General features: G+C 38.2%; 2 protein-coding genes across 2 annotated transcripts in view; both read left to right on the top strand.

Moving 5' to 3' along the window:
- Positions 1-5,604, top strand: part of LOC117665639 (cytosolic phospholipase A2 zeta) — a 35,382-nt gene extending 29,778 nt beyond the window's left edge. The window contains exons 19-20 of the mRNA XM_034417776.2: positions 37-223; positions 4,111-5,604. Coding sequence (XP_034273667.2) covers positions 37-223; positions 4,111-4,349 — 426 coding nt within the window. The 3' untranslated portion in view covers positions 4,350-5,604. The remainder of the gene's footprint in view (positions 1-36; positions 224-4,110) is intronic.
- A 9,216-nt stretch (positions 5,605-14,820) lies between these two features.
- Positions 14,821-19,129, top strand: part of LOC117665640 (cytosolic phospholipase A2 zeta-like) — a 38,027-nt gene continuing 33,718 nt past the window's right edge. The window contains exons 1-3 of the mRNA XM_034417778.2: positions 14,821-14,944; positions 16,502-16,574; positions 17,864-18,000. Of these exons, the coding sequence (XP_034273669.2) occupies positions 14,858-14,944; positions 16,502-16,574; positions 17,864-18,000 (297 nt within the window). The 5' untranslated portion in view covers positions 14,821-14,857. The remainder of the gene's footprint in view (positions 14,945-16,501; positions 16,575-17,863; positions 18,001-19,129) is intronic.

Here is a 19,129-nt window from a genome sequence, read left to right as displayed (position 1 = left end):
GACTTTAATAATTATTTAAAAACTGCATGACTACAGATCTTGGAGTTAACTGAAAAATACTGTAGAGAACGAGACATCCCTTTTCCACAAATAATTTTTAATAAAGAAGATGAAGAAAGTCCTAAGGAATGTTACCTCTTTATGGATGCTGAGAACCCAAAGGCTCCCATCGTCCTTCACTTCCCACTGGTTAATGATACATTCCGTAAATACAAAATGCCAGGTATGAAATTTTTAAATTTTTAATGTATCTTTGCACTTTGATATGGCCCAAGGGCTAATCAATAAAATTAATGTAATGTAATGTAATGTAATGTATCTTGCTATAAATTATAGCAGAACGTTAGTTTGGTTGAATATTTTGACATTGATTTTGTCATAAATTTGTTGTACAAAACTTCAAAAGCTCTCTGTTTGGATGAAGAAATAAACTGGGTATCATCACAGTATTTTTTTATAAAGTTGCAAATTTGCAAATCAAATCCAAGTAGAAGATTATTCTTATGTAATAAGACTAATTTTACAAACACACACAAATGTGTGTTATTAAATCTTATTAAATCTTTTTTTTTTAATTTGATTTATATGCCACCCTTCTCCGGAGATTCAGGGCGGCTTACAATGCGTTAAGCAATAGCCTTCATAGTTTTGTATATTTTATACAAAGTCAGTTTATTGCCCCCACAATCTGGGTCTTCATTTTACCTACCTTAGAAAGGATGGAAGGCTGAGTCAACCTTGAGCCTGGTGAGATTTGAACTTGCAGTAATTGCAGGCAGCTGATGTTAATATATGTATGTGTGTATGTAGGTAGGTAGGTAGGTAAGTCTTTGGTTATTCGGGTTTTCTCGAATTGGAAGTGTCTTGGCGACGTTTCGATGAAGTCTCATTCGTCATCTTCAGGCTGGTGTTTTCAGCTTCGTGCTTCTAGGAGCAATGTGTGATCGCAGCTGTTTTTTCCTTTTAACTGCCACTGGGGGTGTGAACTGATTGGGTGGGAGCTTGGCTGTGTTCTGATTGGGTGGAGGTGTGTTCTGATTGGTTGGGGGTTTGGCTGTGCTCTGATTGGATGGGGGGGTTGGCTGTGCTCTGATTGGATGGGGGTGTGTTCTGTTTAGGTGTGGGCTTGGTTGTGCTCGGGTTAGTCTGAGTTGCAGGGGGATTTGAGCTGGTGAGCTGCGTTGCTGTTGTTTGGCTTCACGTTCGTGGTCGTGCCACATCTTCCTGGTGGGTGTCAGTTTGCTTCATGTATGGATTGGAGGGGTTTAAAGTGGCTAATGATGCAGCTGTGGTCTGGCTTCTGGTTTCTGGTCGTGCCTCATCGTGTGGGTTTGCTTTTTGCGTGGATGTGTGGTGGTGACATCCTGTGTGGTTTTCGTGAGTGTGGGTCTGGTGTCATTCTTTGTGTTAGGGACTCGTTTGTCAATGAGGGCGGGTTTCCAAATGGCTGGTAGGTGGGAGGTATCATCTCGTTTATTCATGCTTTGTGGGCATTGTTCTATCTCGATGGCTTCTTTGATTATTCTGTTGTTAAAGTGTTCAGTTTTGGCGAAGTTTTTGAATTCAATATCATGTCCTGTGGCTTTAAGGTGTTGGACCAGGGAAGAAGTTGGTTCCTCTTTTCTGACTGAGTTCTTGTGTTCTTCAATGCATGGACTTATTCTTCTGTTGGTTTGTCCGATGTATGTGGTGGGGCAGGCGGTGCATGGGATTTCATATATTCTTTGATTTTCTAACTCAATTTTGTCTTTGGGGTTTCTTAGGATGGTGGATATTTTTTGGTTTATGCAGAATGCTGTCTTGATGTTGTGTTTGTGGAGGATTTTGCTTATTCTGTCTGTGGTGCTTTTTATGTATGGGAGGAGGGCTTTGCCGTTTTCTTGTTCTCTGTCTTGGATTTTAGTGGGGGTTTCTTTTTGGATTAGGTTGGTGATTTTATCTCTTTGGAATCCGTTGGATGTTAGTACGTTAGTAAGAGTGTGTAGTTCGGTTTTTAGGTGTTGTTCGTCAGCTAAGCATTTTGTTCTGGAGATGAGTGTCTTGGCTATGGAGTTGATCTGTGCTGAGTGGTGGTGTGAGAGTGCGTGCAGATAGCTGTTTGTGTGTGTTTTCTTCTGGTAGATGGTATGTCCTAGGGAGCCATTGGATTTCTTGTAGACTAAGACATCCAGGAAGGGAAGTTGATTATTAGCTTCTGTTTCCATGGTGAACTGTATTTTGGGGTGTAGGCTATTGAGGTGTGTGAGGAAGTTGTCCAGTTTTTCTTTCCCGTGTGGCCAGATTATGAAGGTGTCGTCTACGTATCTGAGCCAGAGTTTGGGTTTGTGATCAGAGTTTTCTAGAGCTTGGGTTTCAAAGTGTTCCATGTAGAGGTTTGCAATGACAGGTAAGAGGGGTGATCCCATGGGTGCTCCTTCTATTTGTTTGTATTTTTGTCCATTATAGATGAAGTATGTGTTGGATAGGCAGTGGTTGGTCAGATCTAGGATGTGCTTGTGGGGGTTATATTTGTTTTGAATAGCTGTCAAGGCTTCTTTGATTGACACTTGGGTGAAGAGGGATATGACATCGAAGCTCACGAGTAGGTCGCTGGGCTGTAAGTTTTGTTTCTTTATGATCTCTATGAACTGGAATGAGTTTTTTACGTGTGAGGTGATGGATTCTGCATAGGGCTGTAGTTGTTTGGCGAGAAATTTGGCTAGGTTTTGTAGAGATGAACCTATGGAGCTGACTATGGGTCTAAGTGGGGTTCCTTCTTTGTGTATCTTGGGAAAACCATAGAGCTTAGGGCATCTGGATGATTTCTCTCTGGGAATGATTCTTTGCTGGATCTCTTCGCTGATGGGGGAGGCTTTTATTTTGGATCTAGTGGTTTTTTCCAGGTAGGTGGTGGGATCTGTGTTTAGATTTGTATGTGGAGTCTTGGAATAGGTTAGTTAATTTGGTTTGGTAGTCAGATGTGTTCACCTCTACAAAACCTAGCCAAATTTCTCGCCAAACAACTACAGCGAAAACCTCAGAAAACACACATATATATAAATAAGGCTCTCATAACAATCCCCTATATGCTGATTATGGATTTAATATTTCAGCTGTTAATTAATGAGATGGTATATCATATAGCCATGATGGCAAACCTATGGCGTATCAGTGGGCACGCAAGCTCAGCTCTGCCAGCTGATTTTCGGGTCTTCTGGGCCCATCAGAAGTAGGGAAACGGGCTGTTTTCAGCCTCCGGAGAACTTCCAGGGGGATGGGGAAGGCCGTTTTCGCCCTCCCCAAAGTCCTAGAGAGGCCCTGGAGCCAGGTGAGAAAGAAAAATGGGCCTACTGGGCCATTGCGTGCCAGGAGTGCGGGGAGTGGGGGGGGGGTTGTGCGCACGGGGTTGGGGCACATAGAATTATGGGTGCGGGCACACACGCATGCGACCTTCCACCGTTCCCCCCTCCTGGCAAGTGGTAGCAAAAAGGTTAGCCATCACTGTCATATAGTCATGCTGGCCACATGATCATGAAAGTGTCTTTGGATGATGCTGGTTCCCTCCGCTATGAATCAGAGATGAGCACCGCTTCATTGTGTTGGACACAACAGAAGAGGGAAACTTTTACCTTTTTTAGTTAATTAATGAGATGTTGCAAAGCAAAGCAACATCTTCCAATCTTTGATGTTCAATTGATATTGGAGTGTAACCCCCATGATCCCATCTTCACTATGCTGATTGGAAATGAAAATGGTAGTTCAATATTTGGGGAATTGAGGTGATGAAAGCATGCTCTAAAAGTACCAGTATTTGCACGTTATAAAGAATCTATGCCATATATCTTTTAACATTGTGAACAAATTTGTTCTATAAAGCAGAACCACGTATGGGACATGGGGGAATTGCTTCCTTACAAATAATGATGTTAAAGAGATTTTTCACAGGGGTGTTTTATAAACGAAATGTACTTGTACTGTGCTTTAATCAGGCACATCATTGTCTTGTTCCACTTGGATTAAACATGGTTGTGCATTGAATGGTAGATCTAAGCATTGATAGTATCCCCGTCTTAGAGCAAAGCTAACATTTAATGCTCACAGAGTATATATTCTTCCCTCCATTATTTACAGGGATAGAACGTGAATCAGAAGAGGAAAAGACTTTTGCTGATTTTCAAATCGAAGGAAAAGATTCACCATACAGGACATTCAACTTTACCTACACAACTGATGAATTTGACAGACTAGTACAATTGAATTGCTATAATGTCCTCAACAACATGGATGCTATTTTGAAAGCATTAAAACTGGGTTTAAGCAAACGAAAACAAAAAGCAGGACCTAAGTGCTTCTTTGAATACTTACTGTGAATGAATTTTAGTTCTTTATGGAAGATTGAAGAAGGCCTAACAAACTTTAAAAAATATCCCTTTATGGAAATTGCAGATTTATTTATTCCATTGGAATAAAGGGTGCTTTTATATATTGAAGAAAATCCAGAGACATATTATGTCAGCTGCAGTTAATTACTGGGTAGATGTACAAGTGAATTTGTTAACCATAGTTTGTTTAAAAATCTTCTAGAAGTTCATTTAAGATATTTTTTTACTCGTGTGATCTATGGAGTCTTGTTTTTTTAATGAATTGGGAGTTAAACTCTAATGAAAAAGTTTCTGGTTCCCTGAGCTTCCCATGTTCAAAATATGAAGAAAACTAGGTACTGAATTAAATTCATTTTTGATTTTATAAATGAAAAAGCTTCTTCCAAAAGTTACCTTTCCCCCCTCCCAAGATGGTAGAGGCAGTCTTCTAGCTGAACCCTACGACTTATGTTTTTTAATTAAGAAAGAGTAGAAATATATTTTGTTTTATTTATCTCAGAAGTTATATTTTGGTATAAAGCTATATTTATTAAAAACATTAGCTTTCATTGCCCACTCTTATATAGGTAGATATCTCCTGAGACAATGATGTGACATGGGTGGGGTGGAGGGAAAGAAGAAAAGTTTGCAGTCTAGCTTTGGACAAACCAACCTAAGAAAAGCCTTGAAACAGTTATAAATGGATTTGGTTCCAGAACAGGACTGTGTGCCATTAAGGATAAAGAGAAAATGGACTAGCAAGACCCTATTTGAAAAACAGAAAGGCTGTTCTGAAGATTGCATGCATTTCTGTTATTTTTCCTGTGAGGGAAAAGTAATTCTTTAGTAGAAAGAAGAAAAAAAATGTTATTTGAATTAAATGTTTTACTCTTTACTGTATATTTTGTTTAAGGCAGTTTTAATGGTTAGCAAATCCTGTGAAACTATGACTAATCAAATTATGATTGTGATTTGTGGAGATGCTATTTATGTCAGATTAAGGAATACAATTAGTATTCTTTGAAGATGGAAATCTTTCAAACATTCATCCTATCAAGTGTAATTTTACAGGTGATTATTTTAACCAATTTTTGATTTTTAAGCCATTGGGAAAAAAATCTTGACACTTTTCTTGAAATTACAGGAATTGACGATTTTGCTTTTCATAAGAAGCCTTATTTTGTGTTTTCCACAAAGATTTGTTCATTTTGTTACTGAAACAATACTTTTGCTACATAATAAAATTATTTTTTTATATGTCAAATTGTAATTGTGAACATTTGGTGAACTTGAATTTTCATTCAGTGGATTTATGTCAGAGTTGTACAGTCTGAAACCTTAATCCTGCAAGTGGTTTGAGGGCAATGTATTAAATACTTCTGGAGTGTGATTATGCTAATTATATTTGATTTTCATTAAATGTAAATCAGATTTTGTTTTTGTCTGGATTCCACCCAATAGATTTTGGAATAAGGCTCCCAGCAAACCAATCACAAGCCAAGTGAATATTTTTTCACTGAGATAAGGCTGAGCATCCTTGATGTATTTTGAAAACTATCCTAACCAGGGGTGAAATCCAGCAGGTTCTGACAGGTTCTGGAGAACCGGCAAATATCACCTCTGGCTGGCCCCAGAGTGGGGTGGGAATGGAGATTTTGCAGTATCCTTCCCCTGCCATGCCCACCAAGCCACGCCCACCAAGCCACACCATGCCCACCAAGCCACGCCCACAGAACCGGTAGTAAAAAAAAAATTGAATTCCACCACTGAACCTAACTGCAGCTTTTAATGACTGTATTCACTTTTGTCAATAACAGACATTACTGTTCAGGTATGTTGGCCTGCGACCCAGACAGATTTGGGCACCTGAGGCTGTGGGCAAATACCCTTTTTACCAGTAGTCAATGAATGGTTTGACTTGGTTAATCTTAAATTGGAACAAGCAGACAGTTAATGCAAAAAAATGAAAAATATATAAAATAAACTTTAATAATTAAAACGGGGGGAGGGACACTTTTTACACTGCCGTGCCATTTCTCCATCCATTCACGAGTTGGCAGAAAACTATAGCAACATGGATTCATTGCTTGTGTTGCCAGTTCTATCCGGCCTGTATTGTTTTTATTCTGACACAGTCCTGGCTCCTGCCTGCTCCCTAAGTATGTTCCATGCCTAAGGGACTTGTAATTCAAGAACCAGTTTCCCTTCAGTCAGGAAGAACATGGTCTGTATTGAATCTCACTGTTTAGTGACCTGTCAGGGAATTTAATAGGTGTGGCAACTGCTAACCACAACAAGAGATTAACAGCAAAATAATATGTTCTCAGATGCCATCATATGTTTTACTTATTCCAGCCAACTGTTTTGCCTTCTTGGGTGTGAATTAATTCATTTTTATGCATTTATTCACATTGTCTTTAAGCGTTTATGCAGTTTTATTTATACAGTTCTTTGTAGCTTACCCTATTCAACAAAGGATACAAATTGATTTACAGTCAAACAAAATAGTCAAACAAAATACTTCATCAGATCCCAACCCTTCTCACTTCTTGCAGAGTAGGGATACTCAGAAGACCTGTCTTCAGTGATTGGATGGAGTAAGTAAAAAGTTGAATGGAAAAAATGTTCCCATTGAAACCCTAGTGCCCATCCATTCAGGGCTTTAAAAGCGATTAGTCTAAAGTAGGACGTAAAGTGAGATTTGGATATAAGAGTGAAATGATACGGGGTTGGATTGGATGACCTCTGAAGATCCTTTCACCTAGATATTGTAAGAGACATTTTCTGAGTTCAAACTGTCAAACCACAGAGTTAGCTAGCTTTCTCACTTCTCTGTCTAAGCGCAGAAGCTAAAACCACATAAGTCAATATGAAACTAGTATTTCCTGCATGTCTCAGACACAAGATATAATCAGCTTTTCTGCTCAGCAATAAGGGGCCTAGCCAATAGGAATGATCTAACATATTTCCGTATTTTGCTGCTTTTGAAGACAATAAGAATGTGTTGTCTTAATCAGAACGTGGTTCAGATGTTAGATGGTTATCTTTTCTGTCTGAACCTTTGGCCAAAATAAAGCTTCTCTTGATCTCGAAGTCCGAGTCCTTTGATTTTCTGCAACAAATCTGTTTTATGATAATGCTTCTGTCATAAAATGCTTCGTAACATTTGCCAAATTTCAATTCTAAGCAAGTAATGAGTCCCAGATTTTGGACACAATCTGTAAATTAGCCCATTCAAGGTATCTTGGTTCAAAATGTTTTGCTCTAAAGGTACATTGTTTTGCCCAATGAAAGATGACAAGAATCAGAGTATTAATAGTATATAGTTTATCAGCATCTTGAATTAGAATCAGAATCAGAATCTGCCAATGCAGGATCTTCAGTATATAATAACTGCTGAATCTGTTCATTCTAGTTAACAGACAACCTTGCATTTTGGGTCTATTTAAGTTCCAAGTCATCTTCAAGGGGAGTGCCCATGTAATTACATTACTCTCAGTTTTGCAAAGTAATCCAGACAAGAAGCCTGCCCAGATGAACTACCGGTAATTCTACTCCATTCTAAAGTTATATTAACAAAATCTTTCAAGCCTGTAAGTACATTTCTCCCCTATCACCTTTCTACCCAAGGGACTAGGTAGGGTCCCTTCTGAAACATTTGTCAAGCCCAGATTCCTGCTACAGGTTAATCTGCCTCTTATCCGAGGTTCCTGTGGCTCTGGCTCTTTCGTCTGTCTCCCAAGATCATCCCCACGTATTACAATTACAGTGGTATGTACAGGAGGTGACAAGGGCAGGAATTTCTGTTGCCAGCGCATCTCAGGCCAAAAAGCCTGCAATTATCGCATCAACTGGAGCTGGCAAAGGCTTCTTGGCCACAGCTTCCACCTGCTGTTTTTGGAAGGGCTTAAGTGGAAGTGGGATCCCATCCAGAGACAAAAGTTGGAACCAGGATCAGGTCAGACAGATTACTGACAGAATAGGTGTACATTATCTTGTATTTAATAGGATTTAATGTGAGTTTGTTTCAACCAATCCAGTTTATTTCAGTTCAAGGAACTGGGCCAGGTCTTTCACAGTGTCCCAAATCCAGCCCTGTGGTTAAAATATATACCTGGCTATTATAAGTATAAGAACATCTAACTGGAGTAACAAGATCAGCTAGAAATGTCTCACATTCTAACTCTTGCAGGTAATCCAGATGGGTACTATGGTGGATAGCACTGAAAGCCACAAAGAGGTCTAATAATTAAGGGGCTTCTTAAGGCATTTAATTAGGCACCTTATACCATTTAATAGCAAACAGTTACCTAAAATCACAAAGGAAAATACTATATTAAACGCTAGCCTCAAAAAGCACTCCAATCATGAGATAACAGTTGAGAGTGACAGTTATGGTGACAGTGAGGAGCGAAATAATTTCCAGTGGAAAGTAGATTTACTGAGACCGCCAATAATGTTGCACTTGCCTTCCAGGAACAGAGCAGTGTCAGGATCCTTCCCTGGCATTATATCATTACATCATTTTGTCTCAGAAGGCCCAAACATGCAGCCACGTTGTCAGCGCCTCAACGCTGGCATAGAGAGCAGAGGAGAGAGATAAGCTCTGAACTTTTGCCTGCTAAATCCCTTTGAAGTCGGGTTGTCGTGGAAATGAGGAAGGGAGACATTCCTGGGAACTGACAAGACAAGAAGTCTGGAGAATGACTTGGAAGATAGCCAATGAGAAGCAGAGATTTGGGGATCGGAAAGGGAGGGATTGGGGGGTAAAAGGTCAGTCTTGTCCGCATCGAGTCATGATCCGGTTGCTATGCTCAATTAAAGAAAAGATTTCCTTAAAGATTGGCAGTTTGGAAATTCATTTACTTTGAGATAGCATCGAAGTCTGACAGATGTCCAATAACCAGGAAAGTTCTGGACAAGTTTCTTCAGAGTCAACATCATCCTGTTTTGTTTGAAATAGGAATTCAGAATCCCCTAATTCGCTCCATACCTAGACCCAGATGGAATTTTCATAAAGCCAAACGGCCAGAATTTGCCAAAAGCCTTGACAGTATCATACAATGGATCCCACCAACAAATCAACATTACCATAGATTCGTGAAGGAGGTGTTTGCTTCAGCTAAAAGATACCTCCCTCGAGGATTCAGAAAAGATTATATTCCTGGATGGAACAAGGAAACTGGGAGCTGCCAGACAACCTGCTCGACAAACTCCCAGCATAACTGCCAACCAAGTAGCCTCCTGAGTTTTCCCCCTCTCTAAAGCCCCAAGGGTGAAAGGGCACTCAACTACAATCAAGAAAGCGCTCTCAACCTTTGGACGGTCAACTTCATCACACTCTGAATTCACCCACCCTTTCTCTTAGTGAATAAGCCTGAAGTAAACAAAATAAAGTATTTGGGGAGTAACAAATTTTAGATGGAAATGTTGATTGATTTTGAAACGACTTTAAGAGAGGAGGAAAATATTCTTTGTCAAGGTCATGAATACTAGCTGTCATTTAAGAGAGGTACAATATAAATTTGATGTAATGGGTCTTAGAAATGAGGAATATATATATGAAATATTGATTGTTAAAATGTCAAAGATTTGGAATGGTGTCTATTTGGAAATAATTGTTTAGAATTTTGGGTGATATAGTAGAATGATAAAGTTTAGAATAAGGTTTTTTTTTCTTTTTTCTTTTTTAAGATGTAAAAGGATAAAATCTGGAACAAAATTGGTTGAGGGCATGTAAATAATTGTATCTATTTTATACCGGATCAAATCCTTGCTCTAAAAAGATGTATTTTATGTTTTATGTTTAAAAAAATAAAAAAAATAATTCCCCCCCCCAAAAAAAACACACAGTGGAAAACCAAATGGGCTGCTGAATGCCCAGATACAGGCAGTTACATAGATGACCCTACACAAAAGGTGCCAGAGTTGACCAGCATTGGTCAACTCTGAACAGGATCCGTACCCAACACGGTGTCTGCCAGGACTCATTGTTTAAGTGGGGTCTTGTCTCTACCCCTTAGTGTGACTGTGGTGCTCTTCAACAAAATATCCATTACATTGTGTCTGAATGTCCATCAAGAGCTTACACCAGCCCAATGTCTGATTTTTTCAACATAGACAGCCCTGTCCTTGAATGACTGGGTGGACTGGACATAAAAATTTGAATCACTATAAGTCCATGTATTTGCCATACGCTAAATAAATAAACAAACAAACTGGCATTACAGTGCAGAAGAAGAAAAGATGTTAAGCAGAGTTACTCATGGTGCAATTTCAATCTAAATCTGATATTGGGATTGCATTTAGCTGCAGTTAATTGGAATGGATGCTTAAATTTGGGGCATAAAAGCTAATTTGGGGCAGGAATAATGTCCACAGATTTTTCATTCATTCATTCATTCATTCATTCATTCATTCATTCATTCATTCATTCATTCAATCAATTTCTATAACCACCCAACTCAATAAATGATTCTGGGTAGCTTACAATTAAAAAATACATTACAATTAAAATACTAAAAACAATTTTAAAACAATAAAAACATTCAAAATAAATATATTTTGGTTGCTGCCTATCTTATGTTTCTAGATTCTAGGATGACTATCCTTTGAGTAGGAAGCATTGATTGCTAGCTTTTCAGTCTTGTAAAGTTTACAGATCCATTCTCAGCAACCAAAAATGCCATTGATCCAAAATGAAATGACAATCAACACTGTAATTACAAATATGACCAGTGGAGGGCAACTGACAATTAGTATTTATTTTTTAATACAGAAAATGGTACAATTCACTGTTACAATCTACTACTTGATTTAGTATAAAGATCCCTGCATTCATCAAAAAAATTCAACTCATTTTTATTTATTTTGAGTTGGATTATCATATATTGATTTAGGAAATGAAAAAGAACAAAATTCAATTTTGCTGAAATAATATACCACAGTTTTTAAAGCTATATAATGGTAACAGGGCATATAATAAATACATTTTATTTTGGATTACCAATAGTCCAATTATTTAAAGGTAATGCAAGGTAATGTCCAGGAAGGAGAATTTGTAGCATATGAAGTTATCCAAAATGTAGTACTAGTTAAAAGCAGTGGTAAAATCTAAAATTTGTTACTACCGGTTCTGTGGGCGTGGCTTGGTGGTGGTGGTGGGGGGGTAATGTGACTGGGTAGGCATGGCCAATTTTTTAAAAAACTTTTAAAACCATTTTTTCTACAACCTCTTCGGTGAAGAGGTTGTAAAAAATGCTTTCAAAAGGCTCTGTCGATCCCAGTGAGTTGCCTGATCGTTTTTTAAAAACCCTCTGACGATCAGGCAACTCACCTGGGATCGTCAGAGCCATTTAAAAGAAAAAAAAGCCTCTGATGATTGCGCGGCTCAGCTGGGCATGGGGGGGGGGCAGGGATTTTTGCTACTGGTTCTCCGAAACACCCGCCTTCATTGCTACCGGATTGGGCGATCTGGTCCGAACCGGGAGAATTTCACCCCTGGTTAAAAGGTATGCATAATGGTATAATTTAGGATTCAGAAACTGAAATCCCCATCTGTAAGTGACAATTGTATCTTTTTAAAATATATTTTTGGAACTGAAGAATCCTATAGAAATCTATGAAATAGTGTACTTGCTAAGATCATGCCTGGGAAAGAAAGCTAAATTTTCCTTCCTACTGCATTGTACTAGAAACTGCCTTATAACTATGACCTAGCTTTAATACTTCCTGATTGCTCTGTATTTTTACAAATGTTATAAAAACAATAACAATTTCTCATAGTAGTAATTGGATAATATTTACTCTATACACAGGGCAACCCAAGAAAACCTATTGAGGCCACCAATGAAGGGACCACAGGTTTACCTTGCAAACAGTTAAATCACTTTATAATAAGTCACTTTTACGACCAGATCAGTTACATTTGCCGCCACCTGGTCTCGGAGGTGGCAAATTATACAGCATAGGCAAAGTGGGGTAAATGACTGCATGTGCTTGATGATTTCATCACTGAAATACAGTGACCAACATAGTTAGATCAGATACCATGTTATCTTTGTATGATGACAATTTCCTCTCATAAAATCTTTTAGGCCACATTGCAAGTTGTTACGGATGCTATTGCAAGCTAATGATTGGGAGATTGGCCAATGAGTTGGCTGCTTTATTACACATAGTGATTTCGTTGACTCTGCCCATGTGGTCCTTTGAAGCTTACACAAATTATTAATAGTAGGATATGTTTATTATTTATGCTTTCCATGACCATAGCCAAAGTTGCATTGTTCCATTGATATTTGAACAATGACAGTTAGAATTTCTAGTAAGTCAGTATTCTATTAGAACTATCTATTGAAAGTCACTTAGTTTCAGTTAAGAAACTGAGCCAACTCAGTTTCAGCACATCTCTCTTAAGGTCTGTTGTTTTGCTTTGTAGTATAAGTCAGGTTTATCCAATAAGAAGAGTACTAACAATCCTGGTATTCTGACTAGATTGGAAACTATTCATGACAAATATTTCAAATAGTAATTTTTATTAAATTCATTTTTGTGAGTGCAAAATATTCTCTCTTCAAATATTGTTGAATATTGTTTGTTTTTGCTAATGCCTCTCTCCCACTTACTATGAACCTCCTTGTCAAACCCCAAACTGCAGGAACACCTTTTGAATTAAGTGGGGATAGCATTGAGTAGGAGAAACAGGGATTTTCCGTTGTAAAAGTAGATTGTTTTCCATTACTGCAGAAGTACATTCAGATATGAGGCTCCTCATTTTAAGCACTGCCTGGAGTAAGCACTGCCATTAGAAATGTCCATGAATGTTGGAAGTCATGGGAGGATTCAGTTTATCTCAGAGAAAATGACTCTTTGAATAAAATGCTCGAAACCAGCTAGCACAGCTTTCAAGTGTCAGAAAGTCCAACAGAATTTCAAACTGGGCATTCTCAAATTTTAAACTGGGCATTTCAATCTACACTGAATCTGTTTTTCATTTCAGAATTATAGTAAGAAGATTCCACAAAAAACCCCAGTCTATCTTGATGTCAAAGTCTGTTTCAACTTATCAGAAATAGATATTAATGTGCTCCATGTATTAGTCTTCTGCAATTTAATTGTATCTTTAAACTTAGCTTACTTGGTGCAGAATGTATACTATAATTTTATCTTATTTGTATAAACAAAAAATACAGCCTTTGCTGCAAAACACAGCTGTTAAGAGTTTAATCTTAATATACATGCAATTTATATATATTTAAAATTTGTAGTAGTGAGCTTGTTTATGTTGAATATAATACTTTGTATGGTATGTAAAAAGATTCAGTTAATTAGACATATTTCAAACAATTTGTTCAAATTTCACACAAGTTTCTTGTGAACAGAATGTCATTGATTCCTTCCCTTTTTGCAAACGTTGGTACTCTCCAACTGCTGTCTATCATTTCGGTTCTCTTTCCATAAATGATGATATTGATTGAAAAAGGAGGCTGTTGGATTACTGATCAAGTCATTTTAGTTCATAGGGTACCAACATATGGAAGTTGTCCTCCTGGCTGGGACAAGGAATGACCCAGACAGCAATGTCATATGAACATGGCTATTGTCCCTTACTTTCTGGTTTTCTCCTATTCCTTTTAAATAGGAATACAGTGGTGGATTAAGTCTTTAGATTGCTTGCACATGGTTGTACACTGATTGTGGTTTATTTACACATGAGAAACAGATCTGGTCCCCAAGGCACTCTTGAAAATAAGTGTACTTTTCTAATATCTGAATCGGTTCTATTTTTAATTCTTGAAGGATGAATAGAACATGTCATGCACACATAGTTTAAATATCATAACTCATACCATGCATGAAATTCATGTGTTTCCCTTCACTCCTTGACACCAATAGTTATTAATTGTAGCAAGAATTGATGGATGGAATGTTTTGAGACAGGTGATGCTCAAAATCTGTAACAGAAATATAAGTAACTTGGGGATTTCTCTGTTGCCAATACGTTTAGAATGGAGAAGAAGTTACCAGAAATAATATGTATGCATTATTTTACATGACATTATTTTACACTGGACTTGGTAGTTTAAGTCTGCTTTTACTGTGTCAGTTTGGAAACCAAACTAATTTTTTTTCCTTCCGTAGGAATTACAACAAGTATTTCCTGTCAGTATAGAAAATAACTTCTGTGGAATAAATTGGGTCCTAATTTAAAAGGACAGTCTTTAGTCATTCTCTGACTAAAGAATGAGGGATAAAACTGGCATTTCCTGGTTCTGAACACAAATATTTCACTCAAGTCCTTAGAGCAAATGCTACAAATCTCTGGAGGCTATTTTTCCAATTATTCTGTTTTTATTTTTCGAGAGCCAGGAGTCATAGCAAGCTGCAGAAGGTAACTTTAATGATGGGCTAGGACATAATGATATACTTTACTGTTCAGTGACCTCAAAAGCCTTTCCGTTTTCATTGTGTTTACTATAGGGTCAGCATGTTCCTCAGCGTCCTCTCTGTTGCTGATGTTATCTTCAGCAATGCTTGGCCGACTATCGACTCGAATGCTGCCACTTCTGGCTGTTAATATTATCAAGAAAAAAGACATGGAAGTATGTGAATATAAATGTATTTATATTCTTAATAAATCTTTAAGCAAGTATTGAGTTAGAGAAAATAATATCTGTTTCCTATTATAAAAAGCAGATACACCTATAGAGTCCAGAATTGAGGGAGTCATGTGGCTCATCTCATCCAACTTCTTGTTCCGAACTGAAATTTAGTTTCTCATGACAGATATTTATTTATTTAATTTTTTATTTAATTTTATTTTAGAAAATTTATATTGCCCCTACTCGCACCTGGTGACTCAAGGCAGCTTACATGGATATAAAAACACCATATAAAAGAAATAAAAAGAAAAACAGTAAAATAATAAATTAATAAAATAATAAGCCCCCACTCCCCCACCCCGGCAAGGACACACAGTCATACAAGCCATTTAATGGGCTCCATCCTAGTATGGGTTCCCCAGGCCCACTGGCAGAACCACATCTTCAACACTTTCCAAAAGAGTGTTAGAATGGAGGCCTGTCTAATCTCTGGGGGAATGATGTTCCAGAGAGAGGGAGCCACCACAGAGAAGGCCCTTCTTCTGGCTCCCACCAGATGTATCTCCCTAGGGCAGTGATGGCGAAATTTCTGGCAAGCATGCGCGTGTGACAATCAGCTGGCTGGCGTGCATGATTATGCAGGAAAATGGAAGACTAGCTCTTCCAGTTTCCTGCACAGCCACAAGCATGAAGGCCAGCTGATCATCGCGCACACATATGCACCAGAAACCCAGAAGAGGAACGGGTGATGCCACACATGCCAGGCAACATGGCTCCGCATGCAACTTCAGGCACGTGTGCCATAGTTTTGCCATCATGGCTCTAGGGGATGGGACCTACAACATTCCTTGCCTAGGTATTTGTCTTTTCTTGAACACAACCAGTGGAGCTCACCATCTCCCTGATTCCACGGCCAGGTTACCCTTAACTGCTTTTGTTTACCTCCTTATTGTAGCATCTACAACAGGGGCTAGCTCTTAGCTGACCTTGATCGATCTAAGAAACTTAGAATAGTTGGGTCTGGTTAGTGCCTAGATAGAAAATCCCAATGTTGCTGTGAGAAAAAGCAATGATAAACCATTTCTGTACTTTACTATAATAGTATTGCTGTGCTAATTAAACTGATGATAATCATAGATCTGTTTTAACGTAATAAAATAAAGAATTTAATTAGTTTAAAGAACCCAGGGATAGACCAAGATGTGTCCCAGATATTCTGGAACGGCACTCCCACAGTTCTTTGCCATTGGCTACGATGATGGGGAACAAGTCAAAGTTATCTAGAGAATATCAAGTTCATAATACTGTAACCAGTAATTATTTTAATTAGCCATTTGGTTAAAATACCCATTTTTCTCTTATGCTTATATTTTTACATTTACTTGTTGTCTCTTACATCCTTCTGCAATCTGGAGCCTTCTAGAGGTTATAGGGATTCAACTCCCAGAATTTACAGTTAACACAGTAGAGGTTGACCCAGAATTCTAGGTGTCCAGAAGGCTTTCCAAATATATTTCTTGTTTTGTTAAATTAAAATAATCTTCCTTGTTGTTTTAGTTTGAGGTGCATCCTTACTATAATCTCACAGTAAAAATCCTGAGAGCCAGAAACATCCATGGCCTAGATTTATGTAAGTAATTTATTTATTTAAATTGATTCAATGTTCAAGATAAACGTTAATTATTCTTCACAGCACACCAATTCATTATCTATCATCAAGTTGGTATCAACTTTGTCATAATCTAAAGCAGGGGTGTCAAACTCGATTTCATTGAGGGCCGCATCAGGGTTGTGTTTAACCTTGGGGGGCCGGGGCGGGCGTGGCCAGGGTGGCGTGGCCAGCTCAATGTCACTCCTGTCAGGGGGAACTTGTGGTGGCCTGAGCGCTCTGCCAGCAAAAATAGGCTCCCGAGCTCCGTTTCCAGCTAGCATGGCCTCCTGCAACCCTCTGCTAGTGAAAACAGAGCTCAGGAGGGACAGAGGGTTGCAAGAGGCTGTGGCAGCCAAAAACAGAGCTTGGAGCTTATTTTCGCTGGCAGAAGCACTGTGGGCCGGTCCTTCGCTGTTTCCAGGGCGGCCAGATCTAAGTACCCCATGGGCTGGATCCAGCCCCTGGACCTTGAGTTTGGCACCCCTGTTCTAAAGTATTATACTTGAGACTGGTCATTTGTGCCTCAAGTGAGAATTCGGAATTCATTTGTGTGATGATCCATTTACTTTAGCATCTCAACAGTATTAAGACATAGTGGTTCTCTTTTTTTTAGAGACCATGGTCTTTAATAATTTATTCTTCCCATGACCTGCTCCTGTACACACCTCTGATGAGAAGGGTCTCAGTCTAGCAAACCCAGTTAGTATTGGAAAACATGTATGTGCAATTTTTAAGAAATGCATTTTTGCAGATCTAACACAGAAGTATAAAGAATAGTTGCTGTGTTCTTGGAGAAAATAATGGCCCATTAGACATTTGTACAAGCATATGGTACGCTTCTAGATATCTAGTCTCTAGATATTAAAACAGGCACTTAATCAATTATGTGGAAAGGAGAAAGGCTGATGGGAAGTGGTAAAAAGAAGTGGAATAAGTACATGTGGAAATTCCTATTTAGACTGTTTAATACCTCCCCTGCCTAGTATTATTACACAAACTAATTGGCATGAAAATTTAAATGCTTATTTTAACAGCAGAATCACTTATATTCAAAAGGTGGTAGGAAGTTTCTCTGTTATGTTAACAGTACTTGGTCAGAAATAAATACTGCAGTATTCGTTGTACTGTCTGTTCAGGTTTAGGATTTTAGCCTTGGTCTCTCTTTATACCTGCTTAGCTGAAAGAGGTTACAAAATGCTATTGATATATGAAGAAAAATAACTTTTCTAGGCTTTCCCTACCCTGGCATTTTTTTTTAATGATTATAGTGTCTAAATCAGATTGTTATGTGGCCTTAAAACTTCCTACGGCATCGCCATTGATAAAAAGAACTCCAGTTGTCTATAACAGCAGTGATCCTGAATGGAACGAAACTTTCCAATACCGAATCCATAGTGCTGTAAAGGTGAGTTTGTTCGTTATCATTCCTATTATTGATATCAGCCCAGAGGAGCAAAGCTTTGTCACACAAGGTCTACTCAGCTATATCATATGACAAAATGTGACAGGACTCATTTTTTCAAACTATGCTACAAAACTATGATGAACCAGGTAACCAGCTGAGATTTTCACTTCTACATAAGGGTAGAACCTGAGGGTAGAACAAGAAGCAATGATGGAAACTAATCAAGGAGAGAAGCAATTTAGAACTAAGGAGAAATTTCCTGACAGTTAGAACAATTAATAAGTGGAACAACTTGCCTGCAGAAGTTGTGAATGCCCCAACACTGGAATTTTTTAAGATGTTGGATAACCATTTGTCTGAAGTGGTGTAGGTTTCCTGCCTGGAGGTTGGACTAGAAGACCTCCAAGGTCCCTTCCAACTCTGTTATTCTATTCTATTCTATTCTATTCTATTCTATTCTATTCTATTCTATTCTATTCTATTCTATTCTATTCTAACATTCTGCATGAAAATACAGAAAGAGTAATACTGAAAAATTGGACAATATTTGGATTAGAACTAATTCACAAACACCTTTGCTTTAATGATCGATTTCTTCACCAGTGTTTAGGGAAATGATAAATATTCCCTACCCAGTCCATCAAATTTGCCCTTGATTGCTAATCCAGCTGGATGTATCTATAACTCAGACTATCAGTTATATGCACTAGTAGTTGGTCACTATAAGGTAATTGTGCTCTAATAAGAGTGAAAGTTTGGGTAAGTTATTAATCCAAGGTGTACTTAAGATAACTGTTTCTTCACTTGGGGAAGAATTTTGGTGTATTTAGGTCCATGTGTAAGTAAAAGGTAAGACAAATGAGCTGATGAACCACCAGCTCTGTCTATCAGTGTCAAAAATGATTGACTGCTGAGTTGAAAGAGTTCAATATAAATGAAACAGCTATATATAAATGTTAGCAGCCAGCTTACAGCATATGATTTATATCCTGATATTATTTGTACAAATAGCTGATCTGTAAATAGAATGAACTACATTTCCAATTAGCCTATCCCTTGTTAAAAAATTGAACTGTAGACTCTGGAATGAGCTCCCTTCCCCTTTTCTAACAATGCAATAGCAATAGTA

The sequence above is a fragment of the Pantherophis guttatus genome, chromosome 1 (genome assembly GCF_059756535.1).
Source record: "Pantherophis guttatus breed Tessera chromosome 1, ASM5975653v1, whole genome shotgun sequence".
In the NCBI taxonomy this organism is placed as follows: domain Eukaryota; kingdom Metazoa; phylum Chordata; class Lepidosauria; order Squamata; family Colubridae; genus Pantherophis; species Pantherophis guttatus.
The sequence above is the reverse complement of the archived record's forward strand: the minus strand, read 5'-3'. Positions and strand labels throughout refer to the sequence as shown.